At 44.7% G+C, this 21,621-nt stretch overlaps 2 protein-coding genes across 2 annotated transcripts in view; both read left to right on the top strand.

Moving 5' to 3' along the window:
* The window catches only part of LOC309638366 (putative serine protease 45), a gene marked incomplete at its 3' end in the record, with an annotated part of 98,399 nt that overhangs the window by 10,832 nt on the left and 65,946 nt on the right, over nucleotides 1-21,621 (top strand). The window contains exon 2 of the mRNA XM_082414248.1: nucleotides 2,024-2,153. The remainder of the gene's footprint in view (nucleotides 1-2,023; nucleotides 2,154-21,621) is intronic.
* On the top strand, nucleotides 910-21,452 carry LOC309638726 (putative serine protease 42; the record flags this gene model as incomplete). The annotated part of the gene is given in 10 exon segments (XM_082415022.1): nucleotides 910-951; nucleotides 12,685-12,821; nucleotides 13,259-13,298; nucleotides 13,300-13,346; nucleotides 13,348-13,407; nucleotides 13,771-14,033; nucleotides 14,931-15,091; nucleotides 16,717-16,731; nucleotides 16,733-18,793; nucleotides 18,872-21,452. Coding segments are annotated over 9 exon segments (987 nt in total). The 3' UTR covers nucleotides 16,955-18,793; nucleotides 18,872-21,452.

The following is a 21,621-nucleotide window of genomic DNA, read 5'->3' as shown; positions in this document are numbered from 1 at the left end:
CTCAGCCTTCTTGCCTGTAAAATGAGAAGTATGTGCTGTGATGTTTGCAACTTATCACACGCCGTGTCTCCCCCACGGGGACACACACACCCTCACAAGCCACGACACACAGTGACACACAGCGACGCACGCTGGCAGCCGGCTCCCAGGGCCCGCCCTCCCTGGGCGACGCGCCAGTGACACACACACTGTCGCCGCTCCGACTCACACCCACGTCCCGGGAGGAGCTGTGCTCCCGCCGCGCTCCCCTGGGGCCGCGGCGCGGCGCTTCTGTGTTCTGCTCCCTCCGCCGCACCTAGAAACCGCAGTGGGCCGGCCGGGATGAGCTCACGCCGCCTCCGGCCGCCCAGGTCTAACGTGCTCCAGATGCCCCGCGGCCCGAGCCGGCAGCGCGGAGGACGGCCCTCTGGCACCCCCTGCAGGGCTCAGCTGCTCCCAGCGGTGCAGGCACCCGCGGGACGGGGTGGGGCTGCCTCCGGAAGGGGCGGGGCTTAGCTCACCCGCCCGCTTTTCCTCCGGTTCTCCCCGCTGCCTGAGTTCGGAGCTGGGGGCGTGCTGCTGCGAAGGCTGTCCTGCCTGTCCCGCGCGGTTTCCAGGTCCCAGCCCACGACCCCTGTGGGCGGCTCAGCGGCCACGTGCTGGGTGGCGGTCCCCTCACCGGCTGCCCTCGCCAAAACATGGGATTCCACCCCACTCCACCCCCAGTTACTCGGGCCAGCCCGGACCCTCCACCAGGTACTGCAACTCAGGCCCCCGCGCGGCCCTGACTAGGCCCTGCCCACTCTTGCTCCTCTTGGAACAAACAGCCTAGTTTCTACTGGGAAAGCAGCAGGGGCCTGACCACCGCCTGTTTTTAATAAGCAGCTGGTATTTCCCCGAAATCGCGGCCCGGTGGCTGACCTCACGGGGATGACGGCTGGCTGTGGGCCAGGGGGCGGGAGCCGCCTCAGGGTGAGCCCCTGATGCCTGCCCTTGCAGAGAAGTCGGGCAGAGAGGAGGAGCTCTGGTTTCCAGTCCCAGCTCAGCTGCTGGCTCATCCAAAAATCTGTCCCTCTGTCTGTCTGCAATGTTGTGCATCCCAGGCCAGTGCTTCCAGCGCCCCTCCTCCTCAGCCATGCCTAGGGTCCCGCTTTCCTCCTGCCTCGTTGTATGGTCCTGGTAAACTGCTTAACCTCTCACCTCTCATTTCCTCCACTGTAGGATGAGGTCATTGTGGGATTTGAGAGGGGACCAGCAAGGGAGAGCAGATGGACTCCAGGAACAAGTAATTTCCAGAGGGCTGGAGGAGGGGCCTCTCGGGAGCTAAGGGGCCAGGGATCAGGCCTTGGTCTTCCTGGGGCAGAGTTGGGGAGCTAGAGGAAGGGCCTCCGAGGAGATAGCCAGGGCAGCACAGATGTCCTGGCAGAATGACAGTGTTCAATGAAGGGTCAGCATAGGGGGCTTGGGACACCTGGAGTCAGGGAAGGGTGTCAGGAAAGGCTTTCCAGAGGAGGAGGCGCTGAGTGAGGTGCAGTTAGTCAGTCTAATACCCAGGGGGCGGGCAGAATACTTAGGCAATGAAGGGGTGGGGTGGGGGACAGAATGGAGAGTGGAACCAGACAGTTGGGTCCAAGGCATCTCTGGTAGTGAGTGGAGACTCTGCTGGAGGCACCGTAGGGGGTGACGGCCTTTGGGAACTGGTCCTGAAGCCCCATCTGTAACTGAGGGACAAAGACAGAAAGCCAGAGGAGGACACAGGGTCCAGTGGAGGGACAGAGGCCAGGAGCCACAGGGGGAGCAGGGAGACAGGGAGAGGAGTTGTAGCAGGCAGATAGGTGTGCGTTGGACATATCTGGTGGCTGGAAGATTTGTTTGCTCTGGAGCTTGCACTTTCCAGATGCTTGGGGCCCCTCCTCAAAGGAACAACAGTAACAGTGAGTAATACTTTTTGAGCAGAGCGTGTGCCAGGCAATGCTCTGAGCACTTACAGGTATTAACTCATTCTCTTTTCACTAGAATTTTGTTCATTTGTTCATTCATTCAGCAGATGTTTGTTGAGTGCCTACTGTGTGCCAGCCATGTTCCAGGTGCTGGGAATCCAGCAGTGACAGGACATACAAAAACCCTGTCCAAAGAAAGTTTACACGTGGAAGGGGAAGACAGCTCATGTATATGTGAGTAAAATGTATAGTATTTCCGACTGTGAGAAGCGCTACAGAGAAAATTAGAGGATAAGGGGGATCAAGAGGGCAGAGTAGGGGGGCACACTTTTTGAGAGGGTGTCCTGGGAGAGCCTCAATGGGGAGGTGACATTTGAGTACAGACCAAATCTGGCTCACCACCTCTTAGCTGAGAATAGTTTTTACAGAAGAGCATTTGCAATCATTTCCAAGATAGGGAACACTAATTTTGATGTTATCCCCCTAAAAGAATTCCATTCTTCTTAGTAGACCTGTATTACCCCAAACCAAAACCAAAACCAAAACCAAAAAAACAACAAAAAAACCCCCCAAAACCAGTACTCAGTTCTCCTAATTATATTTTGAATTTCATCAATAAACATTGATGGAAATTCATTTTCTCTCTTGTTATATAAGTACCTGTATAATCTTGATTTTGTCTCTTGGTCCACAAAGCCTAAGATATTTACTATTTGGCCCTTTACAGAAAAAGTTGACTGATCCTGGTATAGACCCACCAGGTGAGGAAATGAGCTGTGTGGACATCTGGGGGCAGAGGGAACAGCCAGTTCAAAGGCCGGGAGGCAGGAGCTAGTGAGGCACATCAAGGAGGCCAGCAGGGTTGGAGCCCTGTGAGTGAGGAGGAGAGTGATAAGAAAGGGTCAGAGGAACCCAGGCAGATGGTGCAAGGTCTTGTGCCAATTCCTAGGTATTTCTTTAAGAAGTGTGTGTGGCTATCTTTAATGGAATATCTTTTTTTTTCTATTACATTTTCTAATTTATTATTGCTTCAGGGTAGAAAGTTATTGACTTTGTATATTGATCTTTTCCCCAGCCCTCTTAGTTTATTCTCTTATAGTTTTATTAATTTTTCAGTTGGTTTGTTTGGCTTTGTTTTAGAAAGCAATTATATCTTCCACAAATGATGCATTTTGGTCTTCCTGCCTATATATAGCTCAGTTTCTTCCTTTCTTTACCTTCCTCCACTCCCCTTCTGCTTGTCTCCCTACTCTCTCCCCTTACTTCCTTCCTCTCTCCTCTCCATAATGCACAGGGTTTCAATCTCTTCACATCCTTACCAACACTTGTTATTTTCTGTGTTGTTGATTTTGGATTGTTTATTTTTAGCCATCATAACGGGTGTGAAGTAGTATCATATTGTGGTTTTGATTTGTATTTTCCTAATGTTAGTGATGTTGGTTATCTTTTCATGTGCTTACTGGACATTTTTGTATCTTCTTTGGAGAAATGTCTATTCAATTTCTATGTCCATTTTTAAATTGGGTTTTTGTTTTTGAGTGTAGGAGTTCTTTATATGCTCTGGATATCAATCCCATATCAGATATATGAATTGCAAATATTTTCTCCCATTCTGTGGATTATCTTTTACTCTACTGATAGTGTTTTTTGCAGCACAAAAGCTATTAATTTTTTTAATTACTAATTAATTAGTTAATTTAGTTTTGGCTGCGTTGGGTCTTCGTTGTTGCGCGCGGGCTTTCTCTAGTTGTGAGGAGGGGCTACTCTTCATTGCAGCGCGCGGGCTTCTCGTTGTGGTGGCTTCTCTTGTTGCGGAGCACGGGCTCTAAGTGCGCGGGCTTCAGTAGTTGTGGCACACGGGCTCAGTAGTTGTGGCACACGGGCTTTAGAGCACAGGCTCCGTAGTTGTGGCACACAGGCTTAGTTGCTCCACAGCATGTGGGATCTTCCTGGACCAGGGCTCCAACCCGTGTGCCCTGCATTGGCAGGTGGATTCTCAACCACTGTGCCACCAAGGAAGTCCCGGGATTGTTTTCTTAATTTCCCTTTTTATACCAATTTTATTTTTATTTATTTTTAAAAATCAATTTTAGTGAGGTATAATTTAAATGAAATAAATTGCACATATTTGACTAGTTTTGAGAGATACATATTTTTGTAAAGCCACAACAATAATCAAGATACAGAACAATTCCATCCCCTGTAAAAGTGCTCTTGTGTCCCTTCACAGTTCGTTCTTCCTTCTGCCCCTGGCCCAGGACAACCACTGCTCTACCTCCTGTCACTATAGATTGGTCTACATTTTCTGGAATTTTATATGAATTTTTATATAAATGGAATAATTCTGTATGGGTCTGACTTCCTTCACTCAACATAATGATTTTGAGATTTACCCATACATTTGTATGTATCAGGAGTTAGTTAATTAATTAATTAGTTAACTTTTGATGTGTATGGATGTCATATTTTGTTTATCCAGTTACCTGTCAGTGGTCATTGTTTTTTTTTTTTCCCCCCAGTATTTGGCTTTTGTTCAGTTTTTACTGGGCCATTTGTCTTCTTACAGAGCTGTAAGTGTTCTTTATATGTTCTAGATACAAATATTTTGTCATAGATGTATCGCAAATATTTTCTTTCAATCTTTACCTTGAATTTTCATTCTTTTAACAGTAGTTTTCAAAGAGCAAAATTTTAAAATTTTGATAAAGTCCAATTTATCAATTTTTTCTTCTATCACTTGTTTTTATGTCTTATTTAAGATATATTTGCCTACTTCAAGGTTACACAAATTTTCCCTTATAGTTTTTTTCTAGGAGTTTTATAGTTTTTGGTTTTACATTTAAGTCTGTCATTGATTTCTGGTTAATTTTCGGCTTAATTTCCTTTTTGATTGTTCACTGTTAGTGCATAGAAATGCAACAAATATTTGCATGTTAATTTTGTATCCTGCAACTTTTCTGAATTCATTTATTATCTCTAACAGGGTTTTTTTGTGGAATCTTTGGGGTTTTCTATATATATAAGATCATTTTGCCTAATTGGCTGGCTAGAACTTTCAGTACAGTGCTGAGTAGAAGTGGTGAATGTGAGCATCCTTGTCTAGTTCCTGATCTTAGGGAAAAGCTTTTAGTCTTTTGCCATTAAGTATGATATTCATTGTGGGTTTTTCATATATAGCCTTCATCATATTGAGGAAGTTTCTTTTTGCTCCTAGTTTATTGATTTTTTTTTTTTTGATCATGAAAGGGTGTTAAATTTTGCCAAATGCTTATTGCCTCAATTGAGATGACATGTATGTGTATGTATATGTGTGTGTTTCTTTTTCTTCTTTGAACATGTGTAAAATAACTATTTTGAAGTCTTTGTCTACTATGTCCAACACATGGGGCCCCTCGAAGACCCCATAAGTTAAGTTTCTCTTATCTGCTTCTTTTCCTATGTATTGGTTAAACTTTCTTGTATCTTTTGCTGACAAAAAATTAATCAGTAGTCAATCTAAGAAAGAAGTAGAAAATTTTATTTGAGCCAACCTGAGGATTATAACCTGGGAGACAGTTTTTCAGAAAGTTCTGAGGGGACTTCCCTGGTGATGCAGTGGTTAAGAATCTGCCTGCCAATGCAGAGGACATGGGTTCAAGCCCTGGTCGGGGAAGATCCCACATGCCACGGAGCAACTAAGCCCATGCGCCACAACTACTGAGCCTGTGCTCTAGAGCCCGGGAGCCACAACTACTGAAGCCCGTGTGTCTAGAGCCTGTGCTCCGCAACAAGAGAAGCCACCGCAATGAGAGGCCCGCGCACCACAAAGAAGAGTAGCCCCCGCTCGAAGAAGAGTAGCCCCCGCTCACCGCAACTAGAGTTATATAAGATTTTGAGACAAAGTTTTATGCATCAAAGTCCCATATTGACAGTTTACATAGTTCACCAAGGTGAGTAGTGGGTTATTGTGAGCCCTTACAGGATTGAGAAAGGAATGTTATCTCCTAAGGAGTTACCTTCTGGTGCCAGGAGGAAATTGGTTTTCTTTTGGCGAGTAGGCATTCCTGTGTCTTCTGAGGGGAGCTAGTTAGTGTATAATGCAGATGCACAATGCACACTAAAGGGGAGGGGCTAGTGGCTCAAACAGGCAGAGAGAGAATTTTATGTTTAAAATTTTTCTGGTCCTGCCTTAAAAATAATTTTTTTTCATCACTTTGCATGTCTTGTAATTTTTTCATTGAAAAGCAAACGTCATAGGTAATATAGTATAGCAAATCGGATACTGATTCCTGCCCACCCAGGATTTGTGGTGATCATTTGTCTATTTGTTTAGTACTTGTGTGAGATAATTTTGTGAAGTCTATTTCCCCCTCAATTTGCAGCCTCTGATGTCCCTGCTTAGGTTTTTTCCTTATTTTTATATTTTAGCCTGGCTTCCTAGGGTTAGCTCCTGGATCACTGTAAGCTTGCTACTCAATTGATCAGCGGTTGTGTGTAAGCCCCTTTGGTCAGTTTTATTTTCACTATTTATCTTTGGTAATGTGTGCATGTCTTGGAGACGGCTTTCACCGTTTAGGGAATTTACTCCCCCCTCCGCCACCACATGTTCATCCAATGACTAGAAACTTGGAAATTCCCTATCCATTCATTCTTGAAAAGACACAGGCTTGGGTATGTGCACCGTCTCTCAACCTACTAAGGATGAGTGTGATTTTATTTTTAAGCTGGGCTTATTAGGAGTTGCCCCTGGGTCAGAGAAGCTCATTGTGCAGCTAGTATTTGGTCAGAGGTTGTGCTTAAATCCACTGCACTAGCAAGGTTTCTGCACTTTGCTGATCTGTGTTTGGTTTGGGAAATACATTTAAATTTGCTCTACTTCCTGCTCTTATTGTTCCTGAGTTGGTGTAGCCTAGTGCATGCACAGTGGTTTAGACCCCTGGGGATGAGTGTGATCCCAGGAGAACTCCTCTTGGCTGCTTCTTTCACTGGTTTTCTCTGTTAAACTGGTTAGTCTGCTGTTTCACTTTTTGTTGCTAGTATCATGGAGCTACTGACCCTCTCTTAACTGCTTACCAGGAAGATCTCTGTTGTTTTAACAACTCCATTAGGCATGAATTTCTCCACCCTCTGTTCCAAATAAATTCAGCTATTTCAAGCAGAGTTGCAGAGCATTTCTTTCAGCCTGCCTATCCTCCTGGGCAGAATGTTTGTGCTATTGTACCAGAGCTAGGGATGGGGATGGCAGCCTGTTTCTCCTGGAATGAAACTCCTGTTCTATTAGTGGGCAATGGGGAGAGAGTTGGTATCTCACTTGCCCTTCCCATGGAACCTCTGCTCTATGAGTGAGCTGGGATGGGACAATTGAAGACCCAGGATTCTTAGCCTGCTGTGCCTGGGGTAGAGCTTCTGCTCTGTGAGTAGGGGCTAAGTGAGGGAAGGAAGCTCTAGTGCTCTTGGTCATGCCTTCTAGAACAGATCTTCTAAAAAAATGGTCTTGGAAGAATGAAAAACACCAGCTATCTGCTTCTCCTGGGGTGAAACCATAGCTGGGGGAGAGGGAGACCCCATTGTCTTGGCCACTTGCCCAGAACAGAGTTCCATAATATGAAGCTAAGGAGTAGGGACGGGAGCTGGTCGTGGCTCAAATACCACAGACTCTCGCCAAGAAATCTTGGTTCTTACCAAGAATTTTTAGATTTTCTTGCATAAATATTTCTCAATTTTCTGTATGCCCTTAGGACAATTTCCATAGAACTTAAATAGTTATTATTTTTTTTTATTCTTTTGTTTTATTTATTTATTTTTGGTTGTGTTGGGTCTTCGTTTCTGTGCAAGGGCTTTCTCCAGTTGCGGCAAGTGGGGGCCACTCTTCATTGCGGTGCGCGGGCCTCTCACTATTGCGGCCTCTCTTGTTGTGGAGCACAGGCTCCAGATGCGCAGGCTCAGTAGTTGTGGCTCACGGGCCTAGTTGCTCCGCGGCATGTGGGATCTTCCCAGACCAGGGCTCAAACCCGTGTCCCCTGCATTGGCAGGCGGATTCTTAACCACTGCGCCACCAGGGAAGCCCTAAATAGTTATTTTTAAAAAAATAATTTTCACCAGCTAAATAGCTTTCTCTCTGGAGAGAGAATCAACCGAGTTCCTCATGTAGCCATTCTGGAAGTCCAAAATAAAAGTTTTAAAATCTGTCCAAACATCTGGCAATTTTCAAGATATTTTTCTATTATTGGTTTCTAGTTTAATATTGTTATAATTTGAAGACATATTCTGTACAATTTTAATTCTTTCAAATTTGCTACCATTTGTTTAATGGCCCCATAATATGCTCTATTTTGGTGTATGTTCCATGTACACTCAAAAAAAGGTATATTCTGTTGTTGCTAGGATATAGTATTCTATAAATGTCAGTTAGGTCTAATTCATTGATAGTGTTTTACAGATCTTATATATACTTAGTAGCTCTCTGTATACTTGTTCTATCAATTATGAAAGAAATGTTAAAGTTCCAAATTCTAATTGTGGTTAGAATGTCTTTTTCCCCTTGCTCTGTAAATTTTGAGGATCTGTTGTTAGCTCCATTTAGGATCCTAACATATTTAGGATTTTGTTTATCATTATGCAATTAATGTCTTTATTTATCCCTGACAATATTCTTTGTTCTGGTGTTGACTTTGCCTGATAGTAATCTAGCCATTTCTTCTTTTGATTAGTGTTTGCATCATATATCATATTCTATACTTTCCCCCATAACCCGTCTATATTTAATGTGGGTAAATAGTTGTTGTGCTTTTTAAAAAAAAATCCTGTCTGACAGTCTGTCTTAATTCATATAATACAACATGAACGTGAATTAATAGAATCGCTAATTCATCTAATAGATTCATTTACCTTTGGTGTAAGTATTGTTATTGTTGGATTAAAATCTACCATCTTGCTAGTTGTTTTCTATTTGTCCCATCTCTTGTTTCTCTTTTCCTCTCTGCTTTTCTTTAAATTAATGGAGTATTTTTTATGATTCTATTTTATCCTCACTGTTGTCTTACTTATTATAGTTATTTAACTTTTCTCTAATTTCCCTTGAGTTTACAGTGAATATCTTTAGTTAACTGTCCTCTTTCTTCAAATAACAGGATTAGTATTTTAGGTAGTGCAAGGGCCTTATAACAGTATCTCCCATCCTTTATTAGTTTTCTGTTGCTGTCTATACTATGGTAAAATCACTTTGATGATAAGTAATGTTTTTTGAATCACAAGTTATATCAAGCTACTTTAAAAAAGTCCCTGTGCTGTCCAAAGTTAAAACAAGGAGCAAGACATGCATTTCCACACACATTTGCAGTAGATATATTTTCTGAGCTTTCTGCTACAGTTCGAGAAGCAGTTTTTGGACCTTAATGCAAGTGCAAAGGAGATTTACATATTTCAAAAATCCACTTAACATTGCAGTTGAGGAGCTTCCACCTAAACTTCAATGAAGTGATTAATTTGCAATGTAATGACAGGATAAAAGGCACATATCAAGAGAAAAATCCAAAAAAACTCAATAAATGCCTTCCAAGTGAAGATTTTTTTTTTGCTCAAAGCCATATGTTCATAGATTAATAGCAGCATTTGATGATGGCACCTATCTGCATGAAAAGACACTCTTAAAGATGAAAAGCATAGGGACTTCCCTGGTGGTCCAGTGGTAAAGAACCTGGCTTCCAATGCAGGGGACGCGGGTTCGATCCCTGGTCTGGGAACTAAGATCCCACATGCCGCGGGGCAACTAAGCCTGCGTGCCACAACTACTGAGCTCGTGCGCCTCAACTAGAGCCTTTGTGCAGCAAACTACAGAGCCCACGTGCCCTGGAGCCTGCGCGCCACAACTAGAGAGAGAAAAAACCCGCACGCCACAACCAGAGAGGTCTGCCCGCCGCAACTAGAGAGAAGCCTGAGCAGAACGCGTGGGGTAATGAAAAGATCCTGCATGCCTCAACAAAGATCCCGTGTGCTACAACTAAGACCTGACGCAGCCAAAAAAAAAAAAAAAAAACGAAAAGCATAAAATATAGGGTTGGCCAAAAAGTTCTGGCCAACCCAATATCATTACAGTTCACCATTAACAGAACATTTACAATTGATTTTGATGATAGAGAATGCTAACTTTGAACCTCAATTAAGTAAAATGTTATTCCTCCCCTCTCCAAAATTTCAATCTTCTCATTAGTAGATTTATAGTATAAAATATTGTATCCAATTCGTATTATTACTGTTTTTGAGGAAATGGTTCCTTCTTATAAGAAAATCTACATAATATCCTTAATTTTATCTTATGGTTGGCAAATTCTAAAATATTTGCTATCTGGCCCTTTATAGAAAATGTTTATGGACCTCTGAACTAAAGCCTTCAAATATATTCATCATAGCATTTAAAATTCCCTGTGTGATAGTTCCAAAATCCATGTTATATCTTACTCTAGTTCTGTTGATTGGTTTGTCTCTTGAAAGAGTGTTATTTATTTTTTGTTTGTTTGTTTGTTTTATTGTGTGTCTTGTCATTTTTGGTTGAAAGTTGGCCATCTTGTGTAGAATAGTAGAGACTTAAGCAATACTATTTATGTCCAGAAATGGGCATGTCTTTTCTTTAGTGGGGAGTGTTGAGATAATTGTGTCCTGATTGTCTCTGATTTTTGTTGTTGCTATGGTTACCCTCAATATGCAGCAGGCTTCAAACTCTTCTAGTGTTACTTTTTGCTTAGAGTGGTAGCTGATTTGTTGGAGAGTTTTTCTCAGTGTCTTCTCCACTCTCACCTGTCTGTCCTCTCTTTGTGCCTGTGTCTCACAGAAGATGTCTCTCCATGCTTTTACTCTCTCTTCTAGCAATAGACTGCTGTTACTTGTTCCTGGACACTTGCTAGTGGAGGGAAGAGGTGGGGCATTCTTTGTTGTCCTGATTCAGCCTCCCTCTTAGGCAGGTGCTATATTCTTGGCTCTCAGAGAAGAGGCCTTCTCAGTGACCTTGACCCTCTCGCAGTATAGGAGATCTCTATAAGTCTGGTCCAGGAGAGTTTCCTGCTCCTCCCCCAGGGATAGAGGTTATTTTATGTTCTCTTCACCCAGCTACAGTAGGCTTTAAACTGTGTCCTGAAAATTACAGTTTTATGCCCTTCCCCTAGTTGCATAAGGCAGCATCTCCTCCTCTTCCTCCTTCTTATCCTCCTTCTCCTTCTTTTCCTCCTTCTCCTTCTTCTTTGGCAGCACAGAGGGAGAGGAAACAGAATAGAAGGACCCAGGCCAGACTTCATACCTTTCCCGTAGTGATTCCTGCTTACCTCTCCAAAGACTGAACTGTAGTTAAGGCTTACAATTTTAACTTCTCAGTTTAAAAACTTCCATGACTTCCCTAAAATATTTTCATATGCCTTATAACTGCAGGGTTGATGTAGTTGATAATAAGATGTAGTATCTGATCTTTTGGCTTGCTGAATTTCAACATAAATTGAATGAAGAGCTTCATCAGAACTCTTACAAAAATGTTAGGGCATTGATTGGGAGTGAGACCCTGAAAATTTACATGGGAATACATTTGGATAGACTTAGGACACCCTTACCCCCAGCCACGTTGAACCACTCTTGCTAACAGAAACAGCGCCTCCTCCCATTTGATAAGGCCGGTCCTCTCCACCTTAGAGACACTGTAATGACTTCATGTGAGTAAATTACATTATAAGGGCATACCTATTCTCTGCCTGAACCACCCCAGTCTTCACTGCCTCTAGACCTAATAACTAGAGTAAGATCCCAGCATGCTCTAGGACAGGTGCAAAGTATAATCCAGGGGTAGGAGGCTTCCTTACAAAAAGAAGTGCAAGATTTTGCTGATCTACATTGGAAGGAACAAGGGGTATATATATATAGGACGGGATTCAAAGGATTCTTGATTGGGAAGGCTTGGTCCCAAATTTATCAACAGTACACTTGCTAGAAATTTGGAATTCAGTTTGCTGGTTCAGGCAGGTGGGAATGATTCTACATGTTTACTGTGTTGTTTTAAACCTGAACGCAGTAGTGGACCACGCTAAAGGAAATTGAAATGTCAGAAATTCCTTGGCCTAATGTGGAGAAAGGAATGCAAAGAGAGAGGGCTTTAGAGAATAACCCCTTCATCAAGACATTGAAGAATAAATTGTGAGGGGGACACCCATATCCTCGAAAAACACTGTAACTGGCTGTCCTCTTTTGGCTGGGGAAAAGTACTACAACTCAAAAGTTGTTATTGTTGTTTTTTCCCCGGACTTCAACAGGGATGATGAAACCCAGAGAGGCAGAGGCCTGGTAGAAGCACTTAAGCAACAAAGACAAATAGACATCAGGGACATAGAGCTAATAAGAATGGGTTGACCTGCGGGTATCTTTGGTGGTGGCTCATTTTTACAGGCATCCCCGCGACTGAAGTTGCATAGCAGCCAGCTCCTTTGTCCAACCCACACCCACTTCATCTGTAGTCCCCCTCCCCCCAAATCTAGGTCTGGTGCATGAGGCCCTGCCTTGAGGAACCGTTATGGAGAATTAAGGCTCCTCAGCTAGTTCCCAGACTGCCCACCCTCACCAGCTCCAGGCCAGGTACCACACCAAGAAGGGCAGGAGCGTCAGAAAGCACCCGCCTTTTAGAGCCGACGTTAAATTGGAAGGTCCCTAGCAAGGACAGTCTCCTCAGATGTACCCTCACCCCTCGGGCCTGGACAGCGTTCCGGCTGGACACAGTCTGGCGTGAGGATCTGAGAGCGCGACCCTGCACTCTCAGGCAGGAGACTTCGTGGGCGGGGGCACGCAGAGCGCCGCGGCCATCGCCGAGCCCATGGCGTCCCCGGGCGGCCCCCGCAGCCTCCTGGTCTGGCTCCTCCTCCTTCAGCGCTGGCTCAGGGAGGCCCCGGCGGGCAGGTCAGCGACTCCCTCGCCCACTTCACCCCTCTCGGGAGGTGGCCTCGAGGACCCCACGGCGGACCAGCCAAGCCTTGGAGGGGGTCAGGGAGCCCCTGGGAGCCCCGGGTCCCCTGGGACTCCGGGAGCCCCCAAGTTGGTGGAGTTTAGGTCAGGTGACTCTTCGCATTGGCCTTCTGGAGGGGCAGGCTGAGGCGCCAGGATGGGAGCCGGTGCTCCCTGGGAGTTTGAGGGGATCGGGGTCTGAATTAGTGCAGCCCTGCTGTGGAGCCTGAGGGAGACACGCTTCGTCTGTGGGTCCATGGCCTGTGGACTTGGAAGCGCTGCCCTGGAGCCTAGGAGGACATGGCCTTCTCGGCTGTCTGAGGGGCTCCCGGGAGACAGGGCCTGTTTTTTTGAGGTTCTCCTTGCTACCCTGTCCTCACCCCATCGTGTAGCCAAGTGTTCCTGAAAATTGTGGGAGGAAATCAGAGCGAAAGAAGGGAAGTGGCCCTCGCAGGTGAGCTTGAGGGTCAGTGGCAGACATGTGCGGAGGTTCCCTCATCACAGCTCAGTGGGTGCTGACTGCAGCCCACTGTATTTTAAGGTGAGTAATGACAAGTGGAGATGTGAGAGTTCTGGAGTCAGTCCTGCCCTTCTCAGATACCCACTAGTTTCTGCTGCCCTGCAAGTTGATAAAAACCCAACCCAAACCAAAGCACACACAATAAAAATGGGAGGGATTCTGCACTGGTAGTCTTGTTACTAGGAATACTAGTTTGGTGAACAAAACCAATTGTTTGGGCGAGCCAACCAATTTTGAGAGTCATTAGGAGGGTTTTTTGCTGATACGGTCGTAGCGAGAGTGGTGAGAGCGGTTGGGGCCAGATTGGGAAACAGCTGATATGTGTGGAAAGGCACAAGGGATGCTTCCCAGGGTCTCTACGAGGGATATGTCCTCTTCCCACAGCTGTTACCACTACAGTGTCATGATGGGAGATCGGAGTGTCTATGGTGAAATCTCAGGGTTGGTGGTTCCGATCAGCCGAGTCGTTGTTCACCCTCAGTTCTCAACACGTGGAACCGTTAAATATGACCTTGCTCTTCTCTGGCTCTTCTACCCTGTAAATTTCACTGGGGTCATCCAGCCTATATGCATCCCTGAGAAGACTTTCCAGGTGGAAGTTGGGACCAGGTGCTGGGTGACTGGATGGGGCAAGCAACAAGAATTCGGTGAGACTGTGAGGCAGGAAGTAACCTTGGGCAGAGGGAGGCAGCCTTATCCCTGGAGTAGGCAACAACACTAAAGGGAGGGGTAGGGAAGCACACCACCTGGCAGGTGGGTTAGGAGGCAGCCAGGCTAGTGGTTCCCAATTGGCTTGAGCCCAGAAATTGGTTGAGGTCTTTTGTTGCCACACAAATATTTGATGGCAGCCGTTTAAGCAAGGCACCAGTCCTGGGAACTAGAGCTGCTCAGGAGAAGAAGAAATACATGGGTGAAATCTCCTGCAGATTTGTGGGGAGCTGTGCCTGGCTGGTTTGGGGGCATTTTTAGGTTCTCTGGGGACAGAGCCAGATGCTCTGGAGTTCTCTCCAGGGTGGATTTCTGCTCAGGGGGTCATGAGCCGTCTGCCAGGCAGAGCTGTCCCTTGCTGGAAGTACCTGTCTTGGTGCCCAGGGACTTTCCTGTCCTTGGGAGTGTTGGCAGAGCCCGAGGACCCCAGTTGGTGAGGCTATAGGGCCTCCTATCTCTGGGAGGAGGCTGGATTGTTCCTTTGGGCAGTACCTGTCTGAGAGTCTGTGATTCTGCTTTAAAGTAAAGACACTTTGCTGATGCACCGGACACCTTTCATTATTACTGTTGATGCGCAGAGTGACAGATGCTTGGTTATCATTTCTCAGGCTGGTAAGGCCTCGCCTCTTCCCATCCTGATCTGTTCTTCCTTCTCTTGTCCTGGTTTTGGTTCCTACCTTCTCTTCTCCCCATGTCAACTTTGGGCTTCAGTTTCCTCTGTTGTCAAATGGGGACAATATCCTCTGTGCTGCCTTCTTCAAGGGGGATTCAAGGTGTTTGGGGGCTTACTGTCCACCTGTGCAGATCTACCCACTGCTGAGTTTCTTTGCTTGTAGGTGGCCCATTTGTCTCAGTCTTTCTCTGGGAGATGGACCAATGTATCATCTACTATGAAGAATGTAATGGGATGGTCCAGAAGGCTATGCCAACAGATAAGGATGTAGTACTGGAAGGAATGATCTGTGGCTATAATAGTATAGGAAAGGATTCTTGTCAGGTAAGTTCATGGGCCTCTTGCCACCTCCACATTGAGGTTGTCGCCTCAAAGTTTCCTCATTCCCCAGTGGCAGGGCCTGGGTTATTTGCCACCTCCTCTTTCAGCTTTTACTACGGAGATTCAGGGGAGAACCCCTCAAGACCCCACTGAGCTGGCCTGGCCTGTTCCTTCAATAGGGAGCAGCCCTCACATCCTGGGCGTGCTGCCAGGGTGTGGTGAAGTTGGGGGTGGTAATGATAATAATGTAAGTACGTATAATTGAGTTCCTTCTATGGCGACTTACTGTGCCAGTGTGAGCATTCACCCACATTAGCTCAGTTACCCAGCTCACAGCCCTGCAACATAATTATACATATTATACAGATGTGGTCCCTAAAAGACGTAAGTTCAAGGTCCCCCTGGGAGTGCCTGGGCCCACAGTCTCCCCTTTGCACCGAGCAGCCTTTCTGAGCAGGGGACATCTGAGCCAGGTCTTAGAGGATGAGTATTTGGAGTCTTGGAAAGAGGAGAACATCACTGTTGGGAGAGGGAACAGCAAGTACAGAGGCTCAGAGTTCTGAAGAACGTGTCATGTTTAGGGAATGTGTTTCAGGTCTGGAGCAATGAGGTGGCAAATATGGCCAGAGAAGGGGATTGGAATCAGACTGTGTGTGGCCTGCAACGCTGTGCTATGTTTCTCGTTCCTGTCCATGCGGGACTATAGGCAGGAGTTTGTTTTCCACCGTGTAGGCAATGGTGTTGAGCCCCAGGCAGGACCTGGGCTGGTGGGGCAGGTGAAGGAGTTGTGTCTGAGGTTGAGTCATCAGTTCTTGGTGACTGACTGCATGTGAGGGTGCGGGTGAGGGAGGGCTTGAGGAGGACTCTGAGTTTCTTTCTTTTTTTTTTTTTTTTTAATATTTATTTATTATTTATTTTTGGCTGCATTGGGTCTTCGTTGCTGCGTGCGGGCTTTCTCTAGTTGCGGTGAGCAGGGGCTACTCTTTGTTGAGGTGCACGGGCTTCTTATTGCGGTGGCTTCTGTTGTTGTGGAGCATGGGCTCTAGAGCGCAGGCTCAGTAGTTGTGGTGCACGGGCTTAGTTGCTCCGTGGCATGTGGGATCTTCCCGGACCAGGGCTCGAATCCATGTCCCCTGCATTAGCAGGCTGATTCTTAACCACTGTGCCACCAGGGAAGCCCGACTCTGAGTTTCTGACTGAGCTGGTAGATGGGGGGCCACAGAGCAGTTTTAGCAAAGGATGTGCAGTGTTTGCGTGAGCTGGGGTGACTCTGTGGGATGTCTGAGAGTGTAGCTTAGAATATGGAGGGAGCTGGTTATATGGTCAGGAGCTCTAGAGAAACTTTAGGCTAGGTGTAAGGATTTAGGAGGCTCCATGCAAAGGTGGTATTCAAAGTGTTTAACAACCACTGTGGTATAGGAAATGACCAGTCATAGTATCCTCAGAGGCTACTAAATTTTTCCAATTGACTCTTCAGTTCTCAGTTCTCAAAATCAAGAAATCTGGGCCTGGGAGATGTCTGGGGAAGGCCCACAGGTGCCTGTCTTTCAGCGCCGTGCAGTGCAATCAGCCTGCCCTGAAGTGGGGGCTCTTCCATTCCTGTGGTTTGTTTCTTTCTCTTTTTCCAGGGAGATTCTGGGGACCCCTCTGGTCTGTCAATATAATACCACATGGGTCCAGATAGGGATTGTGAGCTGGGGTGTCAGCTGTGGTCGTAAAGTTTCACCTGGAGTTTATGCAGATACTGCCTTCTACACTAAGTGGCTAGTTGCAGTGGTGAACCAGGCTACCTCTTTGTATCCAGTGGTGCTCCTCATTCTGCTGGTGTGTCTGGTGTTGCCTCTGGGCATCCTGGTGACCCTGTGATCACCCTGGCCCACACCCCCTCCTGTTTCTGAGTCTCACACTAGCCCTGCCTCTGACCTCCCACTTCTACTCAATGCCCTTTCCTCAATTTCTTTTGGGATCCACTGACCCTGTGGAGATCCACATGACAGAGAGTGGCAGCAGGAAAGGAACCCTGGAAGTTTCCTGGCCTGGTGATCCAGGAACCTGCCTCATCCACACCTACACCTTGGCTGTGCTCTGCCTGCCGGGAAGAAGTGGGTGAAACCATCCCAGCTGGATGGCCAGTGACCTGCCAGGTGACGCTTTATGATGCTTCATCCACATCTTGGAGAACATCTAGCAAAGAAGGGACATCATCACCGGTGAAACAGCGTTAGACTTGACACTTTATCAAACCAGTCCGCTTGGTGATTGTTGGGAGAGAGTGAGGAGGCATCACCATGTCCACATCTGACTCAGTTGTCTGAGTTGGGAGAAGGTCCCCTGCTGCCCAGTGCGGATGCATCTGAGTGTTCAACCTCTGCCACACAAGCCCTCCTGGGGCAACTCAGTCTTGGAACCCCCTTCCCAGTGCTCCAGCGGCCACATCCAGGCTCACCCCAAGTTGTGTTGAGGCGTCAAGGAGTGCAGATATTTCTGATGTCAACTGAATAAATGTTTGAAGAGTCGTGTGTGTGTTCTACATCTCTGTTGGTCTGGGATCACTGAAGAGAACTTACATTTAGCTTAGGAAAGTGTTTGTGATACTTTTTAAACCCTGGAGTGATGTGATGTGATGTGAGTTGACAGATGGCTTTAGCAGTTGGGTTCTGCTGCTGTGTTCCTCATAGCCGTTAGCATCTCTGCAGGGAACTTTGTGGATGAGTTTGCTAGCCAATGCATCTGGGAAGGAGGAAGTGAGAGAGACTGGAAGCAAGAGAGGGGTCAGGGCATTGGGCCCAAACATCAAGCCCTTTTTCTGTGTGTTTCTGCCACTCCCCTTCTCGGCAAATAGTCTTGAGCACCAGACTGCCTTGGCCAGGCTATGGAGAACGGCACTGAGACTCAGGGAGGGGACAGGTTGGGGTGCTTACTGTGTCTGTGCTGGCTCATTTCCTTCATTACCATATGGTCCCAAATTAGCTCTCTGTCATGATGCAGAGCACTTCACTTTTCCTTGATTTCTTTCGTGAAAGTTTGAGGTTGCCTTCTTTTAGGAGAGGATTAGTGCATTTTGCATATGGGAAGAGGTGCAAGTGAATAGTTAGGTGAATAAAAAAGTGGACTGGGGTAAAGCTTGATAATCCTCTCTTGTGGCACCTTTCATCCCTTTCCTTCTGGGCATATAGTGGATCAGAATAAAGAGTACATTTCCAACCTTCCCATGTATCTAAGTTTGGCAATAAGTTCTGGCCAATAAAGTATAAACAGAAATGTTGGGTATGAATTTTGGAAAATATCCTTAAAAGGAGAACAAGCCCTTCATCACTTTCTTCTTTCCTGGCTAGAATGTATAAATGGTGGTTGGAGCTTGAGCAGCTATCTTGGGACATGAGGAACATGTTAAGGGTATGGAACAGAAATTCAGAAGGAACTTGACTCCTTGGAATTTATAGGGCTGCCATCACAGCTCTTTATGCAAGAGAGAAATAAATTTCTCTTTTAATTAAGCCACCATCATCTTCAGTCTCACTTGCTCACAGAAAAACCTCAATCTAACTAATTCAGTTGATATTATCTGGAGCTTTATTTCTGGATTGTTAGGAATATAAGTTTTTAAAGTCATTTCTTATTTAGACTAAATTCTCCTTTATTCCTACTTTGTTGTATGCCATTGCTTCCTTCTCTATTCATATTTAAAAATTGGTAAGGTTAAAAGTTTATGTTGATGAATGAATGTATTATCTCAATGCATTTCTATATTATTTTCTTTATTGAGGTATAATTTATTCATAGTACAATGCACACATTGCACTGTACAATTTTATGAGTTTTAACAAATGTATACCCATGCTAACATCACCCAAATCACGATAGAGAACATTTCCATCAATCCAGGATGTTCCCTTATATTCCCTTCTATCATCCCCTCCCAGAGGTAACCTTTGTTCTGTTTACTGTCAGATTAGATTTGCAGGTTATTGCATCTCACATTAATGGAATCATACAGTAAGTGTTCTTTTGGTTCTACCTTCCACATAGGTAAGGGAAGTTTTTGTCTTCTTTTTTCTTCCAGTTTTATTGAGATATATTTGACATATAGCACCGTATAAGTTTAAGGGATACAGCATAATGATCTGACATATATACATCATGAAATGATTACCACAGTAAGTTTAGTGAACATCCATCATCTCATATAGACACAAAATTAAAGAAATAGCAAAATAGTTTTCTTTGTGAGAACTCTTACGATTAGCTCTCTTAACAACTTTCATATATAGCATACAACAGTGTTAATTATACATATCATGTTGTACATCACATCCCTAGTACTTATTTATCTTTTTTCAAAAATTTATTTATTTTATTCATTTATTTATTTATTTTGGCTGCGTTGGGTCTTTGTTGCTGCGCGCGGGCTTTCTCTAGTTGTGGCGAGTGGGGGCTCCTCTTCGTTGAGGTATGCAGGCTTCTCATTGCGGAGGCTTCTCTTGTCGTGGAGCATGGGCTCTAGGCACGTGAGCTTCAGTAGTTGTGGCATGCGGGTTCAGGAGTTGTGGCTTGTGGGCTCTAGAGTGCAGGCTCAGTAGTTGTGGCACATGGGCTTAGTTGCTCCGCAGCATGTGGGATCTTCCCGGACCAGGGCTTGAACCGGTGTCCCCTGCATTGGCAGGTGGATTCTTAACCACTGCGCCACCAGGGAAGCTCACTTATTTATCTTATAACTGGAAGTTTGTACCTTTTGACTGCCTTCATCGAATTCCACGTATTGTTTTTGAGATTCATCCATGTTGTCATGTGTATCATCAGTTCATTCCTTTTTATTGTAGAATAGTTACCCATTATGTGAATTTTCCACAGTTTGTTTATTCTCCTGTTGATGGACATTTGGGTTGTTTCTAGTTTGGGGTTATTATGAATAAAGCTGCTGATAAACATTCTAGTACAGGACTTATTGTGCCTATATGCTTTTGCTTCTATTGGGAATAAACCTAGGAGTGGAACTGCTGGTTCATAGAATAGATGTATGGTTAACTTTATTAGAAATTTCCAAAGTTTTCCAAATTAGTTGTACCATTTTATACTCCTACTAGCAATAAATGAGACTTCCACTTGATCCGCGTCCTCATCGGTAGTTGATGAGGATTCCCAGTTCTAATAGGTATGAAATGGTATCTCACTGAGGTTTTAATTTTGCATTTCCCTGTAACTAATGGTATTGAGCCCCTTTTCATATACTAATGCTCATATGTATATCTTCTTTTGTGAATCATCTTTTCAATTCTTTTGTTCATTTTAAATCAAGATGCTTGTCTTTTTATTGCTGGGTTGTAAGTAGTCTTCATGTACTCTGGTTAGAGTCCTAAGTCTGTGACGTGCTTTTTTCACTTTTTAACTTGAGGTTGCAAAAATTTTTCTTCTATTTTTTCTCCTATGAGCCTTATAATTTTAGCTTTTACATTTAGGTCTATGGCCTACAGATTTTGGGGCACAGAATGAGATAGGGAACAAGGTATAATTTTCTCTATCTTTAATGTTTATCCAGTTCCAGTACCATTTGTTGAAAATACATTTATTTTCACATTGATTTGCGTTGCTACTTTGGTAAAAATTAATTGGCAGTATATATGTGCATCTATTTCTGGACTCTATTCAGTTCCTTATCTATTTGTATATTCTTATGTCAACTTCACAGTGTCCTAGTTACTATAGCTTTGTAGTTAGTCTTGAAATTTGGTAGTGTTATACCTCCAAATTTGTTCATGTTTTTCAAGCTGGAGGTTTTTTTGTAAAAATTGACCAGCTGATTCTAAAATATATATGGAAAAGCAAAGGACCTAGAATAACTGAAATAAAGAACTACTGGTTGTCAAGACTTAGTATAAAGGTATAGCAATCAAGATAGTGTGGTATTGGCATAAGGGCAGACATATAGATCAGTGGAACAGGATAGAGAGTCCAGAAATAGATCCACATGTATATGGCCAGTTGATTTTAACAAAGGTGCCAAGATAATTCAACTGGAGATAGGATAGTCTTTTTAGTAAATGATGCTGGAACGATGGGACATTCCTATACAAAAACTAAATAAAATAAAGTGACTCAATCCTTACCTTGCATTATGTAGAAAAAATAACTCAAAATGGATTATAGAACTAAATGTAAAAAACTTAAAAGAAAAATCTTCGTGACCCTTGAGTAGGCAAAGATTCTTTATATAGGATGCAAAAAGCATGAACCATACAAGAAAAAAAAAAAATATTGGATTTTATCAAAATGAAAATCTTCTGTTCTTTGAAAGACACTGTTAAGAAAATGAAAATAAAAGCCACAGACTGGAAGAAAGTAGCAACAATGGCTACTCAAAGACTTATATATGGGGCTTCCCTGATGGCGCAGTGGTTGAGAATCTGCCTGCCAATGCAGGGGACACGGGTTCGAGCCCTGGCCTGGGAAGATCCCACATGCCGCGGAGCAGCTGGGCCTGTGAGCCACAATTACTGAGCCTGCGCGTCTGGAGCCTGTGCTCCGCAACAAGAGAG

This window comes from Balaenoptera physalus, assembly GCF_965194825.1.
Source record: "Balaenoptera physalus genome assembly, chromosome: 11".
Lineage (NCBI taxonomy): Eukaryota > Metazoa > Chordata > Mammalia > Artiodactyla > Balaenopteridae > Balaenoptera > Balaenoptera physalus.
The sequence above is the reverse complement of the archived record's forward strand: the minus strand, read 5'-3'. Positions and strand labels throughout refer to the sequence as shown.